At 56.4% G+C, this 19,940-nt stretch overlaps 1 protein-coding gene across 1 annotated transcript; it reads left to right on the top strand.

Annotated features, from left to right (window-relative positions):
* Nucleotides 1–13,279: 13,279 nt before the first annotated feature.
* LOC149125810 (chymotrypsin-like elastase family member 3B) lies at nt 13,280–19,299 on the top strand. The gene is made up of 8 exons (XM_089299196.1): nt 13,280–13,336; nt 14,576–14,661; nt 15,634–15,731; nt 15,859–15,987; nt 17,366–17,502; nt 17,703–17,845; nt 18,424–18,576; nt 19,213–19,299. The coding sequence occupies exons 1-8, from the start codon at nt 13,297–13,299 to the stop codon at nt 19,228–19,230; spliced, it is 804 nt and encodes a 267-aa protein (XP_089155322.1). The 5' UTR covers nt 13,280–13,296; the 3' UTR covers nt 19,231–19,299.
* The last annotated feature ends 641 nt before the right edge of the window (nt 19,300–19,940 follow it).

The following is a 19,940-nucleotide window of genomic DNA, read 5'->3' as shown; positions in this document are numbered from 1 at the left end:
TCTGAAGCCAGGAGCTTCTGAATCCCACATGTTGGGTGCAGGGGCCCAGACACTTGGGCCATCTCCACTGCCTTCCCAGGCCACCACAGAGAGCTAGATTGAAGAGAAGCAGCCGGAACTAGAACCGGTGCCCATACGGGATGCTGGCGCCGCAGGCAGAGGATTAACCAAGTAGGCTACAACACTAGCCCAAGGGTAGGCCTTGAATTTAATTTATAGAATCCAATCTAGACAGAAATCACCCTGAACCACAATTTTAGAAGGGGGAGAGGTTTCAGATCTTTGTATAAGCACAACAGGAACTCATCCCAAAGAGTTATTATTGTTCTCAATTGAGAATCTCATCTGTTGGGAGTTCCATGGATCCAACTGGAAGTCCCAAGGTCCAAGACTCAATTTAGAACTGTATCAGATGACCAACACAGAACATTAGCCTACTTAATCTATTCCTTTGATTTACTCAGTTAAAATAGTTATTTTGTATGGCAACTCCCTGAAGGTTCCATTCTCTCTCTCTCTCTCTCTCTCTCTCTCTCTGAATTGAATCCTTTTATCTCAAGAAGGAGGAACCAGGGAAGAGGAAGGGGCTGTTCTGCCAGCCTGGCCTCAGCGCAGGTTAAGGCTGAGGTCTGCGTGATGAGGGAAGTGTTCTAATGGGTCCCAAATGGCCTGAGAGCCTAACCCGCCTTACGAGTCCCACAGCTGCAGGAGGCGCTTCCTGGCAGGCTGGGACTCCACAGTGGGTCACCTTGTGGAATGAAAGGATGCGGAGACCAGGGTGCACCCCACAAGTCTCCACCTCTGCTTGGCTTGGCACACTTCAAGCCCTCAGGCTGGGTCGTCACCTGCTCACAGTTTACCAAGTGTGTTCACAACACAAGACTTCTTTGTCTCTTCCCCAGCTCCTCACCTCTGCCTAGAATGAGAGATGCTGAGACAAGGGTGCGGGTGAACCCAGTGCACAGTGTGGGATGTACCCAAACGTCCCTGCTGCCACTCCACATCTAAGTCCCAGATGGCACCTCTGCTTGCACAAATCAGGTTAGTAAAATGAAGGCATCCCTGGGGAGTGGTCTGAGATAGCAACATATCATGACGTTAAGTAGAGAAAGAGGCTGGGTGGATTACCCAGTCAAGGCTAGGCCTCCCCGTGCCTCAGAGACTCCCTCCCCACCACGGGCCTTGTGTCTCCTGCTTGCCCCTCTTGCCCAGACCTGTGGGTGGCTCGCAGCCCTCAGGTGTTGCCGCTGCCCTGGGCCATCCTGCTGTCACCGCCCCTGCTCCTCTGCTCCCTTCTGGTGCGCGAGCCTCGGGAGAACAGGGCGCTCCCTCGGTTATTCTCAGATATCCCCCAGTGCTGGAGAAACGTCGCTGATCTCAGGAAGGATTCCCTTACTGACCCACTAGGAAAACGCGTGATTTAGTAGCTGCATAGGCGTACTTTTTTTGCGTTTTTACGCATGAAGACGACACTTTGAGGGTCTGCTGTAGGCCTGGTGCCCAGACAGTGAGAGGAAGAGACAGAGAGAGAGGTCGTCCATCTGCTGGTTCACTCCCCAAATGGCCACAACAGCTGGAGCTGCACCAATCTGAAGCCAGGAGCCAGGAGCTTCTTCCAGGTCTCCCATGTAGGTACAGGGGCCCAAGGACTTGGGCAAATTCTACTGCTTTCCCAGGCCACAGCAGAGAGCTGGGTCAGAAGAGGAGCAGCCGGGACGAGAACCAGTGCCCTGTGGTACGCTGGCGCTTCAGGGCAGGACTTTGAACCGCTGCGCCACAGCACTGGCCCCAATAAGAGCATGTCTTATTGTAGACTAATGACTTCTAAAGGAGAATTAATAATTTAAGTGGCTGAGAGAAATACAAACAGTTTGTGTGGCCTGGTGGAAAGAACATAAAGTAGTTCCAAAATCAGGGAGCGAGTCTTAGATGAGCTACTAGAGCTAATAGTAATAAAGGGTATGGGAAGGACATGTGCAATCAATGGGTTTCTTTGAGCAGGGTGGTAATGGTTACTAGCAGAGTTAAATCAAAAGGTAGATGTTCCAAGCTTCATTATCGATTGTTATAAGTAGATATTCTGATTCTTTGCAAAATAACCACCACGTTTTTTGTAATCGATTTTGATATAGTTGAGCATCACTTTGAGTCTCTGTTCTTGTATCTCAACTATCAAGTAAATCTTTAAAATCAAAGAAATTGTTACACAGCTATGGAAATCGGGATTAGGGAGAGGTTACCCGGGTTACGAGGTCAATGGTTTGAAGTGGATGGGAAACAGACTTTGTTATCATAAGGAAGAATCATTAACTCTGTAAGGATCACTAATGAGTGGACATTTGCAGAATTTATGAGAACAGCAAAGAATGTGTAAAATGAACTTCGGGTGTAACTTAGGGTATAAGAATGAAGTCTGGTGTCTCTCATGGGAGCCATCAGCCTTGCTGTGAACGTGTCTCTCATTCCTCCCCAGGCTGAGGCCTCCCACACCTTCAGGAACCCCTAGACCTGCTCTACGTGGACTCTGGCAAAAAGAAAGAATAAAAGAGAGAGAGAGAGAGAGAGAGAGAGAGAGAGAGAGAGAGAGAGAAAGGAAGGAAGGAAGAAGGAAGGAGACAGAGAGAAACCTCATGTGGAAGCAAGCTCAGCTCAGCAGTCATATGGCAGTGACACCCACATCGGCAGTGACACCCATGTCGGCAGTGACACCCGCATCAGTCAGGGAACAGCGAGGACCAAGATCATGAAACCTCCCGAGGTCTCCCACCTTGCCTGAAGGGCTTCCATGCCCAGGCTGAGGCCCCTGTGGCAGTGCCACTCACCTGAGCCCGTACCTGGCCTTGAACCAGCTTGCATGCAGGGCTGAAAATCTCCCTGGAGCCAGGGTGCTGGACACCAAACTCATGCTGCCATTCCCCTGCTTCCCCACGGAGCACAGTGTGCCACACCCTCATCTTCTCACCTTCACCCACTCCTACGAGCAGGCTTCCCAAGCCCACATGCGGCAGGCACAACCCAGGACTGATCTGAGCTCAAGAGCAGAGGGCAGGTGTTGCCTGGCAGGAGTCCCAGCCACCAGGAGCTTCCCTGCCGCCCAGAAACCTTGGAGCCAGTGAGGTAGAGCACAATCCTGGTGGAGACAGGGATCCCATCCTTATGGAGGGCCCAGGTGAGGGTCATCTTAGGCCAAGTCTGGCCATGCTGAGAGAGACAGGACTCAGGGGCGGTAGGAGAGCTCAAGACTGGCCGTGCTGTGACCTGGGCTAAGTAGCTGAACTGCTCTCAGCCTCAGTCTCCTGTCCTGGGAGACAGGGGTAAGGAAGGCTGCTGCTGTGACCGCCCTGCATCAGTAGGGCACGTCTGCATAGTGCTCCCTGGGGTCCAGGTGTGGCCCTAACTGCTCCATCCACATGCACCTGCTGTGGCGATGTGATGGACCCAGCCGCTACCCACTGTTGAGTACTCTGGAACGTGGTGGGCTGGTTGTTAGCCAGGGGCAGCTTATAATCAGCTGTGGAGTGTTTACAGCACGGGAACTGACATAGGTGACAAATCCAGACTTCTTTTGTTTAATTTAAGACCTGGTTCCCAGAACACCAGAGAAGCTGAGTGATTGATGACAAATGTTAACATGTTTAACCTGTATCCTCTCCTAGAAGGCGTCATAACAGCTGGATGCCGAGGACGGTCTCATGTACTCCTAAGTACAACCACAGTCGATGGTAACAGCATCCCCGTTTATCCAACGAGAAACTGAATGGTGGGAGGAAGCAAGATGCCTAACAAAAAGGACTAAAATATAATCTTTAGCAACTTGACACACGACTTCCAGCTGTACTCTACTGTGGGGAGCAACTCGGACTAGACTGTTTCTCGAATTAAGACTTATTCTATGCATCTGCTCTCCCACAATATGGCGCTGGGAGAGGAGTAAACAGCTTCTACGCAGCTGCCTCTCGCCAACTTGAGTGATGACCTGCAGGAGCTGATCCTGCTCCTGATTGGAGGAGAGCAGCGTACTTGGCGTGTGGGTAGCAGAGTTGGGATTGGTGGAAGAGGACTATAAAGGAGGAGAGAGACAACATGCACCAGGAACATCTATCTGAAGGAACACCTGTGCAGCCCTCGAGAGAGCCGGCCAGCGGTGTGCCGCTCCCCCGCGGAAGTGGGGAAAGTGGCAGGGGGAACCGCCCTTCCATGGAGGTGGAAGGGACGGTAGCCAACCCGGGAAGAACCAGCAGCGAACCCGGGGAGGGCCGAGCAGACAAAAGAACAGCGCAGGGTCCTGTGTCGTTCCTCCACGAGGACGGGGAGCGACATAATGGTGCCGTGACTCGGATATGAAGCCTAGGCAGGGTTTAGTGTCGTTCCTCCACGAAGAGGGGGAGCGACACTCTACCAGCTCAGTAGCGATCATCACACGTGACAAATATTAAGCATTTACTTAGTGGTGACACTGTCTTAAAGATTTTGATACCTAACATGTGCACCCCAAACCCTCCAGCCCCCTGGGGCCATTTCTCCTTGAAAGGCTCCATCCTGATACCATGGGAAGTTCCAAGTGTCACCTGCTAGTTCTAAGGAATCCCAGGGGACTGCTGCTGCCTCTTGTCACCCCTCAGTGTGAGTCCCAGCTCTGTCCAGCGTCAGTGTGTCTTGCTGGCTGACCTCTAGCAGGTGTCACAATAAGATCAGCATAATCCACCACCTGAAATAGGTATAATTTCTTTGTGTTGGGAACATACAAAGTCCTTTCTCTTAGCGCTTTTGAACTATTGAGTGCATAACTGCTAACCATCATATTTCAGGGAGCTATAAAACATTGGTAGTGACTGTTCCCATCCAGCTGCACCCTGGACTCACCAAGTAACCAACTCCCTCCCCTCAATCCTTCCCAGCCTCTACTCTCCCTCTATAGAATAAGTGATTTTAACTTCGTAGAACAGGGGGAAGGAGCAATGCTGGTCTGTGGGTGTCTGGCTTATTCCACTTCACATAGGGACCTCTGGGTGGACGTGTGTCAGGGCAGTGACAGGACCTCATTCTCAGGAGAGGCTCCTGAAAGCCCTGGAGAAACCACGTGGACCCAGCACTGCGGAGTCACAGCGGTGCCGACTCACTTCCCAGTCTCTTGTTCTCCTCCCCTCAGCCACAGGCCTCCCACCATGTAGGGCATGGGAGACCCTTCTCTGTCATACCTGCCTCCCTGGGACCCCCACACCCACAGCCCCCACAGACTGCTGACCCTGACAAATTGAGCAGCTTCAGGCTGTGGACCAGAGAGGCCAACATTGCTGGTTCTCTCTTGTACTCAGCCAAGCGGCTCCTGATTGCCCAGCTGGGGGTGAGCTCATTCTCACTCATTCCCTCTCTTTGTGTCACCCTGACTTTCAAATAAATAAATAAGTTAATCTTTTACAAATAAAGAAAAGGCAGGAGTGGGATGCAGCAGGAAGGGCCCTGGGCTGAGTCTGGGGTGCCGTGCCCCTGAACAGCTCTGGGCCCTTGAGCAAGCAATGGCCCTTCTCCCGGCCACACGAGCAGGTCTCTAGCAGGCTTCCTCTCATAGAATTCTATCACTTCAACCCACACGCGCACTTAGCATCTGTTCGGCACCTGCTTATGTTTGTGTCTAATCTTCCCCGGCAGGAGCCCCAGAAGCCCTGGCTTGGAGGGGCCGCCTCCTCACCCCTGCCTTCCAGGATCCAGCACAGCCCTGGCACTTAGCAGGCTCACTGCATGAGTCTGTGCTTGAGGTTCAAGGTCAGGACGTCTGGCATCTGCCTGGGGCTGGAGGCTCGGCAGCCTCCCCTTCCTGTAACAGAGGCCCTGTCCAAGACTGCCATCGCCCTGACCACTGACTCCACGAGGAGAAGGCCAGGGAACAGAACCAAAGGCAGAGGCCTCCCTCACCCTGGCCTGGACCCGGGCTTCTCCCACGCAGAGGCTGAGCCTTGGGCCCAGCGGGGAAAGCCCTCTTTTCCTGAGTGTGGCAGAGCTTAGCTGCTCTAAGCCAGCAATTCGGGCACCTGTTTGCTTCTGAAAGCACCAGCCACAGCCCAGAGACGCATGGGCAGGGAGGGCAGCTGGGGTGGGGAGCCCTGGCCATTCCCACCTCTTCTTCTCAAGGTCTGGATGATGGTAGCTCCTTCCTCCCCACCCCAGGCCTCTGCATTTTCAGCCTAGGTCATTGCTAGTTTGCTCTGGGGATTAACGAGAAGATCTCCTGTTCCGTGCCCACACGGTATTCAGGGAACTCAAAGACAGGCTCAGCTGCAGGACACAGTTGGAGCTGCCTGAAGCCGTGGTCAGCTTGACCCCTACCTTCATCAAGGGTGGCACCTGCATCTCTGACCACTTTGCCGTGCAGGTTGGTCTGAACCCTCCCCATGACCACACCTGGCACAGCATCCACAGGCATTCGTTCAAATGTCACCCCTATTGTGGCTGCACACTGAAGTAATCTTTCGTCTTGCTTTTCGACTCCGTGCTGATCCATGTAGCTCAGGTTCCATCGTGTCGCTGGTGTTTCATTCTACAGGCGCACCACGATCCACTCATTCTCCTGTGATACACGTATTAACTTACGGCTTCTGCGTCGTTATTTCGAGCAGTGTTGATGTTGCGTCCACGTCAGGGCATGAGTGAAACATTGAGGAGCGTTCCAGGGAGAGGCCGCGCAGAGCAGTGGCGCTCACTGTTCCCTGTGATCCACAAGTTCTGATTCCGATTTGGGGTGAGCAACTTGACCATGGGCTAGACCAGGTGAGCGTGGGAGTTTCTGGATCCCATTGTCCCCCTCAGCTCTGTGCTCCCCGTGGCCAAGTCCTGTGCTGACTGCTTACTCTGCTTGAATTCTCACACAACCTGAGCAAGGGAGGGCCTGGTGCTGTCCCCCTTGTGTTAACTGAGGCAGGGAGAGGTTAGGTCACCTGCCAGGGCCTCAAATGTTCTGTGGAGCCAGAATTCAAACAAACCCGGCTCTGATCCCATCACCCGCATTGAACTCAGAGCAGAGGGGCCCCGGTACCCTCTACTGAGATGTGGGAGCAAGAAGGCAAGAAGGACTGGTCCCAGCGAGGACTCCTGATGGAGGTGCCCGGCCCAGGGGTCCAGGAATGTTGGGAGCCGTCATCAGGCAGCAGGGAGCCTGGCAGGAGGAGGCCTGTGGAGTTGGGCACCGAGGCTGGCGGATGCGGCTCTGTTCCTCCTTCACCTGGTGACCACTTCTCTGCCCCGCCCCGGGGCTGCCTGGCCTCCTCTTCTCAATTCCCTCCCCCATCAGTCTGCTGCCCACCTTTCTCCCAAATTCCCCTCTTTTTTCCTTCATCTATCAAAAGGTGTAAAATTTGTTTTCACTTACCTGAAGACAGAGAGAGCTTCCCTCTGCTGGCTCACTCACCAAATACCCACGATAGCCAGGGCAGGGCCAGGCTGTAGCCAGGAGCCCAGAATTTCATCCCATGTGGTGACAGGGACCCAAAGAGGGGTCCGACACCTGCATCTCCCAGACTCACGGCCGCAGGGAGGGGGTCTGGAGCAGAGGAGGCAGGATGTGAACCAGAAATTCCACTACTATGCTGGTGTCCTGGGTGGCATCGTAACTGATGTGCCAAAGCCTGCCCTACAGTCTTTCTATTGGGCTCTCCACTCTCTGTGTTCCCCAGTTCCCCATCCATCCATCCATGCATTTACTCATCGACTCAGCAGTCCATCATCCATTCATATATCATTCATTCATCTAACAAGAATCAAGATCAACCCCCGTGCCAGGACACTGGAGTCTCAGAGATGCATTGCCTGCAATTGGCGGTGAGTGCATCCGTCCCACTGAGCTCCACCCTATGGAGGGGGTGGAGCCTCTGACACTTGTCCTCCCACCCAGAGAGAGCCTGGAGTGACCACCGTGGAGACCACATCAGGGCTGAGAGTCCCGGGACTGTGGGAAGGGGCCGCGGGGACTGCCCTCAGCTCCTGCCTGCAAATTAGGTTGGCAATTCCATTTAGGATCTTCCAGTTTGGGGTTCTCGTCAGACACATTTAATGTCCTGGCCTCTTCCAGGCCCCAGTCACAAGGCTGCTGTAGGCAGCAGGGAGAGAGAAATTTGCTTTATGGTGGGAGGGGGGAGGATGGACAGTGGGGTAATGTGGATGTGGCTCATGTGGGGGAGGGATGTGTGGAGTGTGTACAGGCAGGTGCCAGGGTGTGAGTTCTGAGTATGAGCTTGTGCACTGTGTTCTGGGCGTGGGGAGAGGAGCAAGGCACGAGCCTCATCTGGACACAGCAGGTGCTCGGGGGAAAGTGTGGGAAGGTGAGCAGCAGCCTCTCACACTGGGACGGGGCATCTCTGAGACGGGTGGGTGGGGCCCTCTGTCCGTGACCCACTCTGTCTTGCTGCCTTTCCCTCCTGGTCTAACTCCCTGCTGTCCTTCTTCCTGGTCACCAAGCAGTTAAACACAGTCCACTCCCAGGTCAGTGAAGGCAGCCGCCCGGGAGCAAAGGCCAGCACACCGAGGCCAACAGAACCCAGGGGTGGCAAGAGGCCGGGTTGGTGGTGACGGCGCCCAGCAGCTGAACTAACCAACCAGTGGCTGACCCTCCTTCCAGCTCACAGAGAAAAGCTGTAGCGCATGTGGCTGTGTGACCGTGGTCATCTCTTTCTGAGGACAAAGCTCACTACGCATACAGCCCTCTCCAAGGACAGGTCCCTTGGGAAGGACAGAAGGAGAACCAGATGTGGCCAAGCCATGTAGTGCACAGTGCTGGTGTGTGAGAGTGTGTGTGTGTGACAGAGAGAGAGATGGAGCGACAGAGAGAGACATTGAGAGAGAGGTGGTGTGCATTGAGCCCACCAGGTGCCAGCCATGCAGAGCTGCCTTGTGTCAGGTTTGTGAGCTTGCACGTTTCTCACGTCCCACTCGGTCCCTCCATCAGGTCCTGCATTGACAGAACCAAACCAGTGAGCAGGGAGAGCACCAGGCAGAGGGGTCAGGCAGGTGGAGGATGCCCTGTGCCACTGCTGCTGCGCCCGCGGGCTGTGAGCTCCCAGGGGAGAGGGCCTCGCCTGTCTTCTCCGTGGAATCTCGCAGGGACCAGGAGTGTGCCCGGGATCTCGGAGGTGTTCAGTAACTCTTGGCTGAGTGTGTGTGTTGGCAGGGCCACAGAATATGAGCAGGGAAGAGGGGGCTTCCACCAGCAGCACCCCCATAGGGTTGGACAGTGGCACAGCTGAGTGTCTACCCACAAGGCCTTGAAGAGGAGGCCAACGAGAGGGACTGAGATGGCACGGTGGCTTCCGAAGGTCCTTCTGCCTGAGCCCAAGCAGAGGGCCAGGACCACTGGGACTACACAAGGGTAAGGGCGGGAGACATCTTACTCAGTTTTGTCTGGAGTTGGGGGGTTGAGTCCCCTGTGATCATGGGTGACCCCCGTCAGCCCTGGGTTTTCTGGGCAGGAGCTCCCCTCGGGTCCCCTTGATCACATGGTGTTTGGGACCTGTCTGACCCAGATGCGCCACAGTGGGCTCAGCCGTTGTCTGACCCGCCCCTCTCCTCGGGAGCCCCATCCTGGGCCCCGCCCCCTTCTTGCTCAGTGCAGGGCCTGGGGAAGGTCTCTGGGTGCAAAGCTGAGCAAATAAACCCGCCCAGGCCCAGAGGGAGTGCAGCCAGGGAGCGCAGGGCTGTGCTATCACCATGTGGAGGTTTCCCCACAATGTGCCTGTGAGCACACGCTGTCCTCGGCCTGCGTAGATTGTGTCTTGAGGGGTAGACATAGCTGTCCACCCCATGCCTGATCTAAAACAGAAAAAAACACCTGCTACATTACCCTTCTTTGCCGGAATCTCCCCCAGGGCTTGATTTCATTGGGAACTGGTGCTGAGGACTCTGCCATGGCCCTGCGGGTGAAAACACAGCTCCTGCCATCACTCCCCAGCCACACTGCCGTCTCCCACCTTCATGGGGTTTGCAGAACCCGGAGCAAGGAGGCCTCAGAGTTCCCTGCAGGCGGCCGCAGCTGTCTGCGCTCCATCAGGACGGTGTGTGCGGGCCAGGGGGAGAGTTCCCGGGGGCTGTGCCCGCCATGCTGACGGCGACCGCTGGGCGATGGTGGCCCAGCAGCCCCAGGGCTGGCCGCCGCAGGGCCTCCCTCTCTGTCTCCCTTCACACTGCGCTGCCCACCTGTCTGTGGTCCAGAAAATACATCTCCACATTGCGTTGCTTGAATTCTTTAACAGGAAATTGTGTGAGTGGGACTGTTTATCCTAGCAGACAGGACAATGGAGATCCTGGGTTAGATTCTCAGTTCTGGATCCTCACTAGCCCCTGGCCAGGCAGGAGACCCCGGTTGCAGGAGCGATGGCACAAATGATAGGGTTCCTGCCACCCATGGGGGAGAGCGGGCTTGGGTTCCTTGATGCTGGCTACAGCCACAGCCCAGCCTCGGTCATGTAGGCGTTTGCAGACACAGCAGTGGATGGGATTTGTGCTTGCTCTCTCTTGCTCTCTCTCTCTCTCTCTCTCTCTGCCTGTGCCTCTCAAATTAAAAAGTGTGTTTGTGGAGGTTTAGTGAAGCAGTTAGATATCTCTTGAGGGGCCGGCATTGTGGCACAGCAGGTTAAGCTGCAGCCTGCGGCACCAGCGTCCCACATGGGCACTAGTTCAAGTCCCAGCTGCCTGACTTCTGAACCAGCTCCCTGCTAATGCACCTGGGAAAGCAGCAGAAGATAGTCCAGTTCCCTGGGCCCCTGCCACCCACATAGGAGACCAGATGGGGCTCCAGGCTTCTGGCTTCAGATCGGTGCAGCCCTGGTATCAGCTCTTTGCATAGTGAACCAGATGATGGAAGGTCTCTCCTCCCCATGTCTATCAAATAAATAAATATTTTTTGAAACATACAGACCCCTGAGTCTCATATTACAGTGCACGTGGGTCTCAGTAGGCTCCCAGTTCCAGCTCCCTGCTGATGCGCACTCTGGGAGCAGTGGGTGATGGTTCAAGCCCTTGGGTCCACACGGGAGCCCCAGATTAAGGTGCAGTCTTCAGGTCTCAACCTGTTACAGCCTCAGCTGTTGCAGGCATTTGGGGAGTGAACCAGCGTAGGGGAGACCTTTTTGTCTGTTTCTGTCTCCCTGCCTTTCAAATAAATAAACACATTTTAAAAGGGTGTTAAACTTCATACAATTCTCTGGACCATCCTTCCTATTCTCCCTCATCTGTGTTTGTAGGAAATGTCCACACGTCACTGGGACTCACTCTTGGCTGATCCATCTTCCACCACGAACTACACACACGCCTCCATTACATTGGTGGACACCTGAGTGGCTTCTAGGTCCTCACTGTTGAAGATCGAGGATGGCGTCTCTGAGGGCACAGGTGCAAGAGCTGCTCACAGGTACAGACGGGGAAGTGCGACTGTGACACCAGCTGTGAGTTCAACACCAGGAACCACCTCTGTGTTGAAGTCAACTCTCTCAACCCCGCCTGGACTACTAAGCTCCAATCTCTCATTATAATAAGACAAACCCAGGCCTCAGGACTTTGTATTTGCCATCCCTTCTACCTGTAGTGTGTTTCATGTGGACTTCCTTTGGCTGGCATTTTTTAAAGATTTTATTTATTTATTTGTCAGATTTACAAACAGTAAGAGAGGGAGAGAGAAAGGTCTTCCTTCATTTGGTTCACACCCCAAATGGCCACCATGGTTGACGCTGTGCCAATCCAAAGTCAGGAGCCAGGTGCTTCTTCCTGGTCTCCCATGTGGGTGCAGGGCCCAAACACTTGGGCCACCCTCCACTGCCCTCCGGGGCCACAGCAGAGAGCTGGACTGGAAGAGGAACAGCTGGGGCTAGAACCCGGCACCCATATGGGATGCTGGCACCACAGGAGGAGGATTAACCAAGTGAGCCATGGCGCTGGCCCTGGCTGGCATTTTTTAAAAATTTAGTTTCAGGCCAGGGTTGTGGCAAGGCAGATTAAGCCACCGACTGACATCCCAGCATCCAATATTTGAGTGCCAGTACCAGACTGAATGATCAGTTTCCAATCCAGCCGCCTGCTAATGTGCTTGGGAATGCAGTAGAAGATGTCCCAAGTGCTTGGGTCCCTGGCCAGGAGACCTGGATGGAATTCCTGGACAAGCCCTGGCGGATGAAGCCATTTTTGGAATGAGCCATCATGGAAGCAGAGAGCTGGGCCTGAAACCAGTACTCATATGGGATGCCGCATTGCTGGCTGCAACTTAAACCACTGCATCACAACAAATAAATCTTTTGAACACTTTTAATTTCAATTTATTGGAAAATCAGAGAGAGAAGGGACTCTCCCTTTGACTGGTTCATTCCCCAAATGGCAGCTACAGCTGGGACTCAGCCAGACCAAAAGCCCAAGCCAGGAACTCAGTAGAGTCTGTGGGTAGCAGGGACCCAAGTCCTCCAGCCGTCCTCTGCTGGCTGCTAAGGTGTGCGCTAGCAGGAAGCTGGATCAGGAGCAGAGTTGGGGCCCACACCCAGGCACTCCTATTTGCAGCGGGGTTGTTGCAAGTGGCACCTTTACTATGCCAAACACCTGCCCCTCCCATAGCTGGCTTTGCCTCTCCTTTACGACTCAACCAAATCCTGAACCCCCAGCCCCAAGGGCACTTTCCCTCGCCTCCCCTCTGAATGACCACCCACTCCCACCCGGGCTCCCACGCTTCCTCTGCTCCACAGCCCCGCCCTCGGGGTGCCCACAGCCTTTGCAGATCAGGGTTGATCTGAGGTTGTCTCCCCGCGGCACTCGGCCAGCAGAAGGAGGAGGACGGTGCTGTGTCAGCCACAGCACTGGAGCAGGGCCTGCTCTGCGTACAGCAGGTGCTCAACCAGATCTTGTCCTTGAGGTGGACACGAATACCGACCCCGGGATAGAGTTGGAAAACTGAGCTGCAGAGAAGAGAAGCCAGGTGCCAAGGTCTCAGAGCTGGGAGGTGGCATGGGCAGAGTCGGAATCCAGGTTGAGGGGTTCCAGCGCCCGTGTTCCTTCCTGGAGGAGGTGGCTTGTTCTGACGCCAACTTTCCATCCTGGTCCTGTTATCAATCAGCCACCTGGTGTCACCTGTGGAGCCACCTGGTTCAGAAAACCCTGGTTCTCTCTGTTGGTTCTCACTCCTCCATCTGCGGGGGGTGGAGGGCTGTGGCCTTGGACATGGGAGAGACCTGGTGTCCCACCACCTGTGCTGGGAAGGGGCCCAGTCCAGCCCCCTGCCTGCTTGCACTATATTAGAGCGCGGGCTCTGTCGCTCGTCCTCTCTCCACACTCGCGATGCTCCGGCTGCTGAGCGCCCTCCTGCTGGTGGCCCTTGGTAAGAACCCAGCCCGGTCTGTGCCCTGCGCTGCCTGGGCCAGGAGCCCTGAGATCTGCTCCCCACCCTGGGCCCGTAGTCCCAGGCCCTGCTTCCATAGGAGGGGTCTCAGCACGTACCTAGGGTATGACAGTGGGGGCTTTAGCTTGGTGCTGGGGAGGAGAGGGAGGGGAAGCAGGGGATGGAGCAGCTCAGGAGGACTGGGAGCAGCACCCAAGGGGGTGGTGGGCATCCTTGGTGGGGGCAGTGATCAAACCTAAGTGGAGAAGAGCCTGGCTCTGTGCTCAGACTGCGAGGGATGGAATTCCCACTCCTCTGATGAATGCTCCAATTCTCCATCCATCACTCTCCCCCACCCAGCGCCATGGCCTGTGCCCAGCCTTATCTCTCTGCCTTGTTACACTGCAGCTCAAGGCCACCTCCTCTGAGCAGCCTCCCCAGACTGACAGTCATGGGAACAGATCACATTTATGGAATCCTTACTAAACGCCAGGCAGAATTCTTAGACATTTCTCTTATACGACATCATGCAATGTTCCTCCCAGCTCCATGAGATCAGTACTATTATTGGCCCCATTTTACTGACCAGCAAAATGACCTAAAAACATTAAAGCAGCTCATCCCAGAACAAGGGACCATGCTGTGTTCTGAACCCAGGAAGTTCTATTTCAAAGCCTCCACTCTGTTAAAAAAAAAAAAGTTATTACTCATGTGTTTTATTGCAGGTAGAGACAGACCGGCAATGATCCCCCTTCCTCTGGTTCACTCTCCAAATTCCTAAGTGAAACCAGTAGGCAGTAGCCAGTGGGTGGCAGGGACCCGAGTCCTTGGGCTGTCACTGCTGCCTGCTGGGTGCCCATGAGCAGGGAGTTGGAACTGGCAACGGAACCAAAACAGAAACCCAGGCCATGGGTGTTCCGTGGAGTTCATTACACAGCACCAGGCCAGCCTCCACTCTCACAGCAGCCATCACCTTGGTGAGGCTCGTGGTCACCAGGCTCTGTTAGAGTCACACTCCGTCCTCCCGTCGACGGAGGTGGGTTTTCATCTCCATCCTGGGGCTCCTGGGACTCTGGAAGCCCCTGCTCTAGTCCCAGTGCTCGCTGTTCCCAGTGGCTGCTGAGGTCAGAGAGGCACAGTGACTCGCATGGGTCACACAGCCTGTCAGTGGCACAGCCTATTCCCTTGGGATCCATCTGGCTAAGTGATGCCTGTCCTCTCCTCTCCTCTCCTCTCCAGCCTCAGCCTCTGGCCAACCTTCCTTCCGCCTGTCCATCCGGGTTGTCAATGGCACCGAGGTAGACCCCCACAGCAAGCCCTGGCAGGTAAGAACAACACGAACTGCACGGACCCCCACCCTGGGCTCTGGACGCCAAGTCTGACTGCAAGGCCTCCAGTCCTGACCCCAGGGATCCCTCTCCAGCCTCCACTTCAGCGTCCCAAGGCCGGGAACCCTGGAACAGTCTGCGTCATGTACAGGTCTTCAGGTCCTACCTACAGCCCTCACTGGGCTGTCTACGAATGAAACTCAATCTGGGGCCAGGGGAGGGTTTCACTTGGGGTGGTGCAGCCTGCAGGGCTGAGGTGCAGAACAGGGAGGGGTCTGAGAGGACAGAGGGTCTTGGGGGCTCTCAGGAGACAGAGGTTCAGGGAGGCCCTAGAGGACAGAAAATGTTGGAGTCTCCAGGAGATCACAGGGCCTGGGGTAGGGGACTGGAGAGCCACAGTGACCCCAGTGGAGAAGTGACAGGGCCACCAGGAGCAGTGGTGCAGGTCGCACACTGCACATTGCAGAGCCAGCTCCTGTTTCCTGTGTGAATGGCACCCTCTTGATTGTGCAGTGCACAACCTACACAGCTCACTCACTGTGGGTCTGGCCCTCTCAGTGTGGTTTTTTTTTGTTTTTTGTTTTTTGTTTTTTGTTTTTTTTTTTTTTTTTGACAGGCAGAGTGGACAGTGAGAGAGAGAGACAGAGAGAAAGGTCTTCCTTTTGCCGTTGGTTCACCCTCCAATGGCCGCCACAGCCGGCGCACTGCAGCCGGCGCAACGCGCTGATCCGATGGCAGGAGCCAGGTGCTTCTCCTGGTCTCCCATGGGGTGCAGGGCCCAAGCACTTGGGCCTTCCTCCACTGCACTCCCGGGCCTCAGCAGAGAGCTGGCCTGGAAGAGGGGCAACCGGGACAGAATCCGGCACCCCGACCGGGACTAGAACCCGGTGTGCCGGCGCCGCAAGGCGGAGGATTAGCCTATTGAGCCACAGCGCTGGCCTCTCAGCGTGTTTCTTTCTGGGTCTGCAGGCCATGGTGCTGTATGAGGAGGACGGGGCCCTGTACTTCATCTGTGGCGGGACCCTCATCGACCCTCTCTGGGTTATGACTGCCGGCCACTGCTTCCCGTGAGTTCCCCTGCTGCCCCTGTCTTGCCCTGCTACTTGTCCCTGTGGGAGACCCAGGCAGCTTGGGTCACTTGCTGGCTATGGGAAGTGGGCGTCAGGCCCAGACTGACCTCCCCTCCCCTGGCAGCTACACCGGGAACTACTGGGTGCTGCTGGGCGCGCATGACATAACTAACCTAGGGGACGAGGAGCAGATCATCCCCGGGGAGAAGATCATCGTGCACCCAGACTATGATGACAACGATGTATCCAAGGGGTGAGTGAGCTCCCAGCCGGGGCCTGGGCTCCTGTGCTCATCCCTCCGTGACCCCCAGCTGCATCTAGGGGACTCCAGGGACAGCTGGGAGGGTGGGCATCCCAGACCCAGGCCCCAACACTGAGCAGAGCCTCAGAGACCCTCAGCACAAACCTCCTTCCATGCAGGGGGTCACCAGGGCCAGGGAGAGGCAGGAAGCCCCCCACCGCTGCTGGGCTCCATGGCTCTGCAGCCCAGGAACCCTCAAGCACCTGCCCCAAGTCCAAGGTTTCCTGTGGTCAGCAGAGGTCCATCCGGCACAGCTGGGTTCCCGGCCCTGGGGATGAAGGAGGAGCACTGGGTGGAGAGTCAGGCCCCAGCAGTCACTCCCTGCATGGCCTGGGCTTCAGTTTCCCCTTGGTCAGAGGGTGACCTGCAGCAGGGCTTCCTGGTGGTGGTGACGGGCGGGGAGGCCCCGCTCAGCCTCACCTGTGTGCTCACCTGTGTGTCCGCAAGGCTCAGCCTTTTCCGTGAGAGGAGCACAGGAGGGGGCGGAACCCTGGGAACCACAGTGCAGGAGGGAGGGGCCACTGTGATGGAGACCCCGGCCCGTCCTGGCAGGGCTCCTGGGGCCTAGGGAGACCAGGGAGACCCAGGCGAAATGTCCTAAGAGACAGTAGTGCTGTGGTTCCCGAGTTGTGGTCTTGGGGCAGCGGCACCAGCATCCGCTGGGACCCTGATAGAATGTCAGACCTCAGGCCTCAGACAGACCATGGACTCAGAAAGCCTCGGGCGGGCCCAAAAATTTGTGTGGATTTAAAATTGTTTTTACTAATTTATTTTCTGAAAAGCGAAAGTGGGGGGCGAGAGGGGAAGAGGGAGAAAGAAAGAGAGAGATCTTCCATCTATCTACTGGTTCCCTTCCCAAATGCCTGCTACAGCCATTGCTGGGTTAAGCAAACACAGGAGACAGGAACTCTATTCGTCTCTCCCACCTGGTGGCTGAAATCCAAGCACCTGACCACCACCTGCTAAGCCAGGGTGCACGTGGGCAGGAGGCTGGAATGGAGCCGAGCCTGGACAGGAACCCAGGCACTGTGTGTGGGTGCAGCCGCTTAAGCCCTGTGCCGAGTGCCCGCCCCACACTGTGCTCACGGTCCCCCAGGGCGTCCTGATGCACCTGCAGTATGAAGGGCACAGGTGGACACAAGGACAACTATGAAGGCCAAGGGCTGGCGGGGGCCAGGAGGCCTGGGCTGGGAAGTCTACTCTGCCTTGAGTAGACAAAGGGGGGGACAAAGGAGCCTCGGGACCCCAGAGGTGAACCCCTGGAGCAAATGCCAGGGTGGACCTGGTCCAATTGGAGCTCCAGGCTCTGTGTGACTCTTCCCTCCCACAGCAATGACATCGCCCTCATCAAGCTGTCACGCAGCGCCGAGGTAACACCCGAAGTCCAGCCCGCCTGCCTTGCCCCCCGTGACTACATCCTGCCCCACGGGACGGAATGCTACATCACTGGCTGGGGCACCACCTCCAGTACGTGCTGACCGGGACAGGGGCAGAGAGACAGGGCCTGGGGGACAAGGCCAGGGTTGTATAGGTTCAAATAATGCAGGGCCCTGGAATTGGTGGGAGGACAGCGCCCTTCTGGTCAGGAGCGCAGTGTGCCTCAAATGTCCCACCTCTGGGAAAGTAACCCTGCCCCAGCCCCCACTCATTGCTCTCTGTCCCCACAGCTGGAGGGTCAGTCTCAAATGTTCTACTGAAGGGGCTGCTGCCCGTGGTGGACTATGAACACTGCTCCCAGTCCGACTGGTGGGGCTCCACTGTGAAGGAGACCATGGTGTGTGCCGGCGGCGAAAACGTCGCTGGCTGCAACGTGAGTCAGCCCACACCTGCTCTGGGTGGGCAGGGTCCTGGGGCCCCTCTACCATCTCTATGGAGGTGGGGGAGAGGTCTATCCTGCTGCTTCCTGGGAGGGTCCAGGCCAGGCAGGAGGTGGAAGAAAGTCAGCGCCGTGTAGACAACCCTGACCCTGGCCCCGGCCCCTGGCTCACCTGACCTGGGGCAGCCACCGTCCCTCATGGTGCTCAGGCGGCCCTGGCAGCACAGCATGGGGCACTGGCACCAGGACCTCCCAAGTCACCCACTCTGTGTTCTGAAGGGACCCTGAGCCCCTGTGTCAGAGGCGCGCGTGAGCGTCACGTCCATGAGTGACTGCGCCACCGGCAGTGGGAGCCGGCGTCTCCCGGGGCTTCCTCTCTGCAGGTCTGGGGCTGAGGTCAGCTCTGTCCCAGCTCATCCCCAGCAGCTCCTGTGGGACAGACCCTGCTCCCGGCTCAGAGCAGGCCCTGAGGCCCGGAGGTCAACACTGAGGGTGTGGTTTGCAGTCCCCAGTTCAGGTTCCATTCCTGACCCTCGGACGTGGCTCAGCCCTGTCCCCTCTGACTGCTGCAGGGTGACTCTGGGGGACCCCTCGTCTGCCGCATAGGAAAAGGCTGTTGCAAAGTCTATGGCGTGGCCAGCTTTGTCTCCGCCGATGGCTGTGACACCCCCAAGAAACCCACGGTGTTCACCCGAGTGTCGGCCTTCATTGACTGGATTATTGGGGTGAGGACAGGGCAGCAGGGAGGGCTGCGGATGAGGGCTGTCCTGAGAGGGGCTGGGGCACAGGGAGGAGGGGCACATCCTGGGAGGGGCTGCAGGGGTCCCGGGAGGGCAGGGGGGTGGGGCCTTGGGGACATGGCAGAGGGCAGGGGATGAGCTCTGCCCTGCATGGTCCCAGGAATCAGCAGGCTCTGGGTGGAGTTTGCACCTCCTGACTCAGGAGGGCTTCTCAGGGGTGTGCTCTGGTCAGGTCCTTACTTGTCACAGAGCACAGAGGGCCACGGCGCCCCCTGCTGGGGGAGACTGAAGTGAGCCATAATGGTGAAGGCTGTGAGAGCCAGGGGAAGCTGAGCCCCTTAGTGTCATCTGGGGACAGCTGGTCAGAGAGGGTCAGTGTTGTCCATGGTGACCGCAGTGAGCACCGTATAGACTGGGAGGATGAGCACCAGGACTGGGCTGGGGCCTTGGTGATGGTTGAATCAGGACCCCACAGGGTGAGTGCTGGGATCACCACTCCCATTAGAGAAGGCAAGTGACTCCCCCAGGGCCACATGGAGAGTAAGTGGGGGCTGGGAGCTACCCCAGTTCCACGGACTCGAGATCCTGCCACCCTCACTCCACTCTTCTGTCTTTTCCCAGACCATTGCAAACAACTAGCACCAAGGCCCGGCTACCCGTGCTGACCCCCGTCCTATGTAAAGAATAAAGTGCTCTCTCAAGTCCCGAGTGGATCTGTGTCCGTCAGTGACTTCCCCCTGGCCGGGTCCTAAACCTGAGAGCTGATTTGCAGAGGAGACCAGAGCCCCCTCTCCTGGGAGGACCAGGACCGCAGGAGAGAATTTGGAATCCTGATGGGAGAACAACCCTCTTGTTTGTCCTCGGCTGGGGGTTCTCATTGTGGAAACTGAGGCAGGAAAGCTGGGACAAGGAGGTCACCCCAGCACAGAGTCTCACAGAGAGCAGTGGCTTCTCCATGCAGACCTAACACAGTGACACCTGTGGGAGACTGAGCCTGCGCCCTCTTGCCTTGTGGTAGACTGGAAGGACCGGGGATTTTCTGCTTTCATTGAGTGGGAGGAGAATGAGGCTTTGGTCATTCACTCATTCAGTATCATTCATTCCTTACTTCAGAGGCCGGCTCTGAGAGGGAGGGGCATGTGGATGTTTCTCTAAAGTTGTTGATTATTAAACAGAAGCGAGCAGTCAGGGGCATTCAGTGAACACTGACTGCCTGCCTGGCAATGACAGGCTCAGGGCTGGGTGTCCACGGGGGAGTGGGACTATCCTAGTGAGAGCCCTGGCTGCAGGGCGAGGAGGCACCCACACAGGCACGGGGACTCGGTTTCCGCAAGCAGTCCTGGAGGTCA

The sequence above is a fragment of the Oryctolagus cuniculus genome, chromosome 7 (genome assembly GCF_051225735.1).
Source record: "Oryctolagus cuniculus isolate XC-2025 breed Fujian yellow rabbit chromosome 7, ASM5122573v1, whole genome shotgun sequence".
Taxonomy (NCBI): domain Eukaryota; kingdom Metazoa; phylum Chordata; class Mammalia; order Lagomorpha; family Leporidae; genus Oryctolagus; species Oryctolagus cuniculus.
The sequence above is the reverse complement of the archived record's forward strand: the minus strand, read 5'-3'. Positions and strand labels throughout refer to the sequence as shown.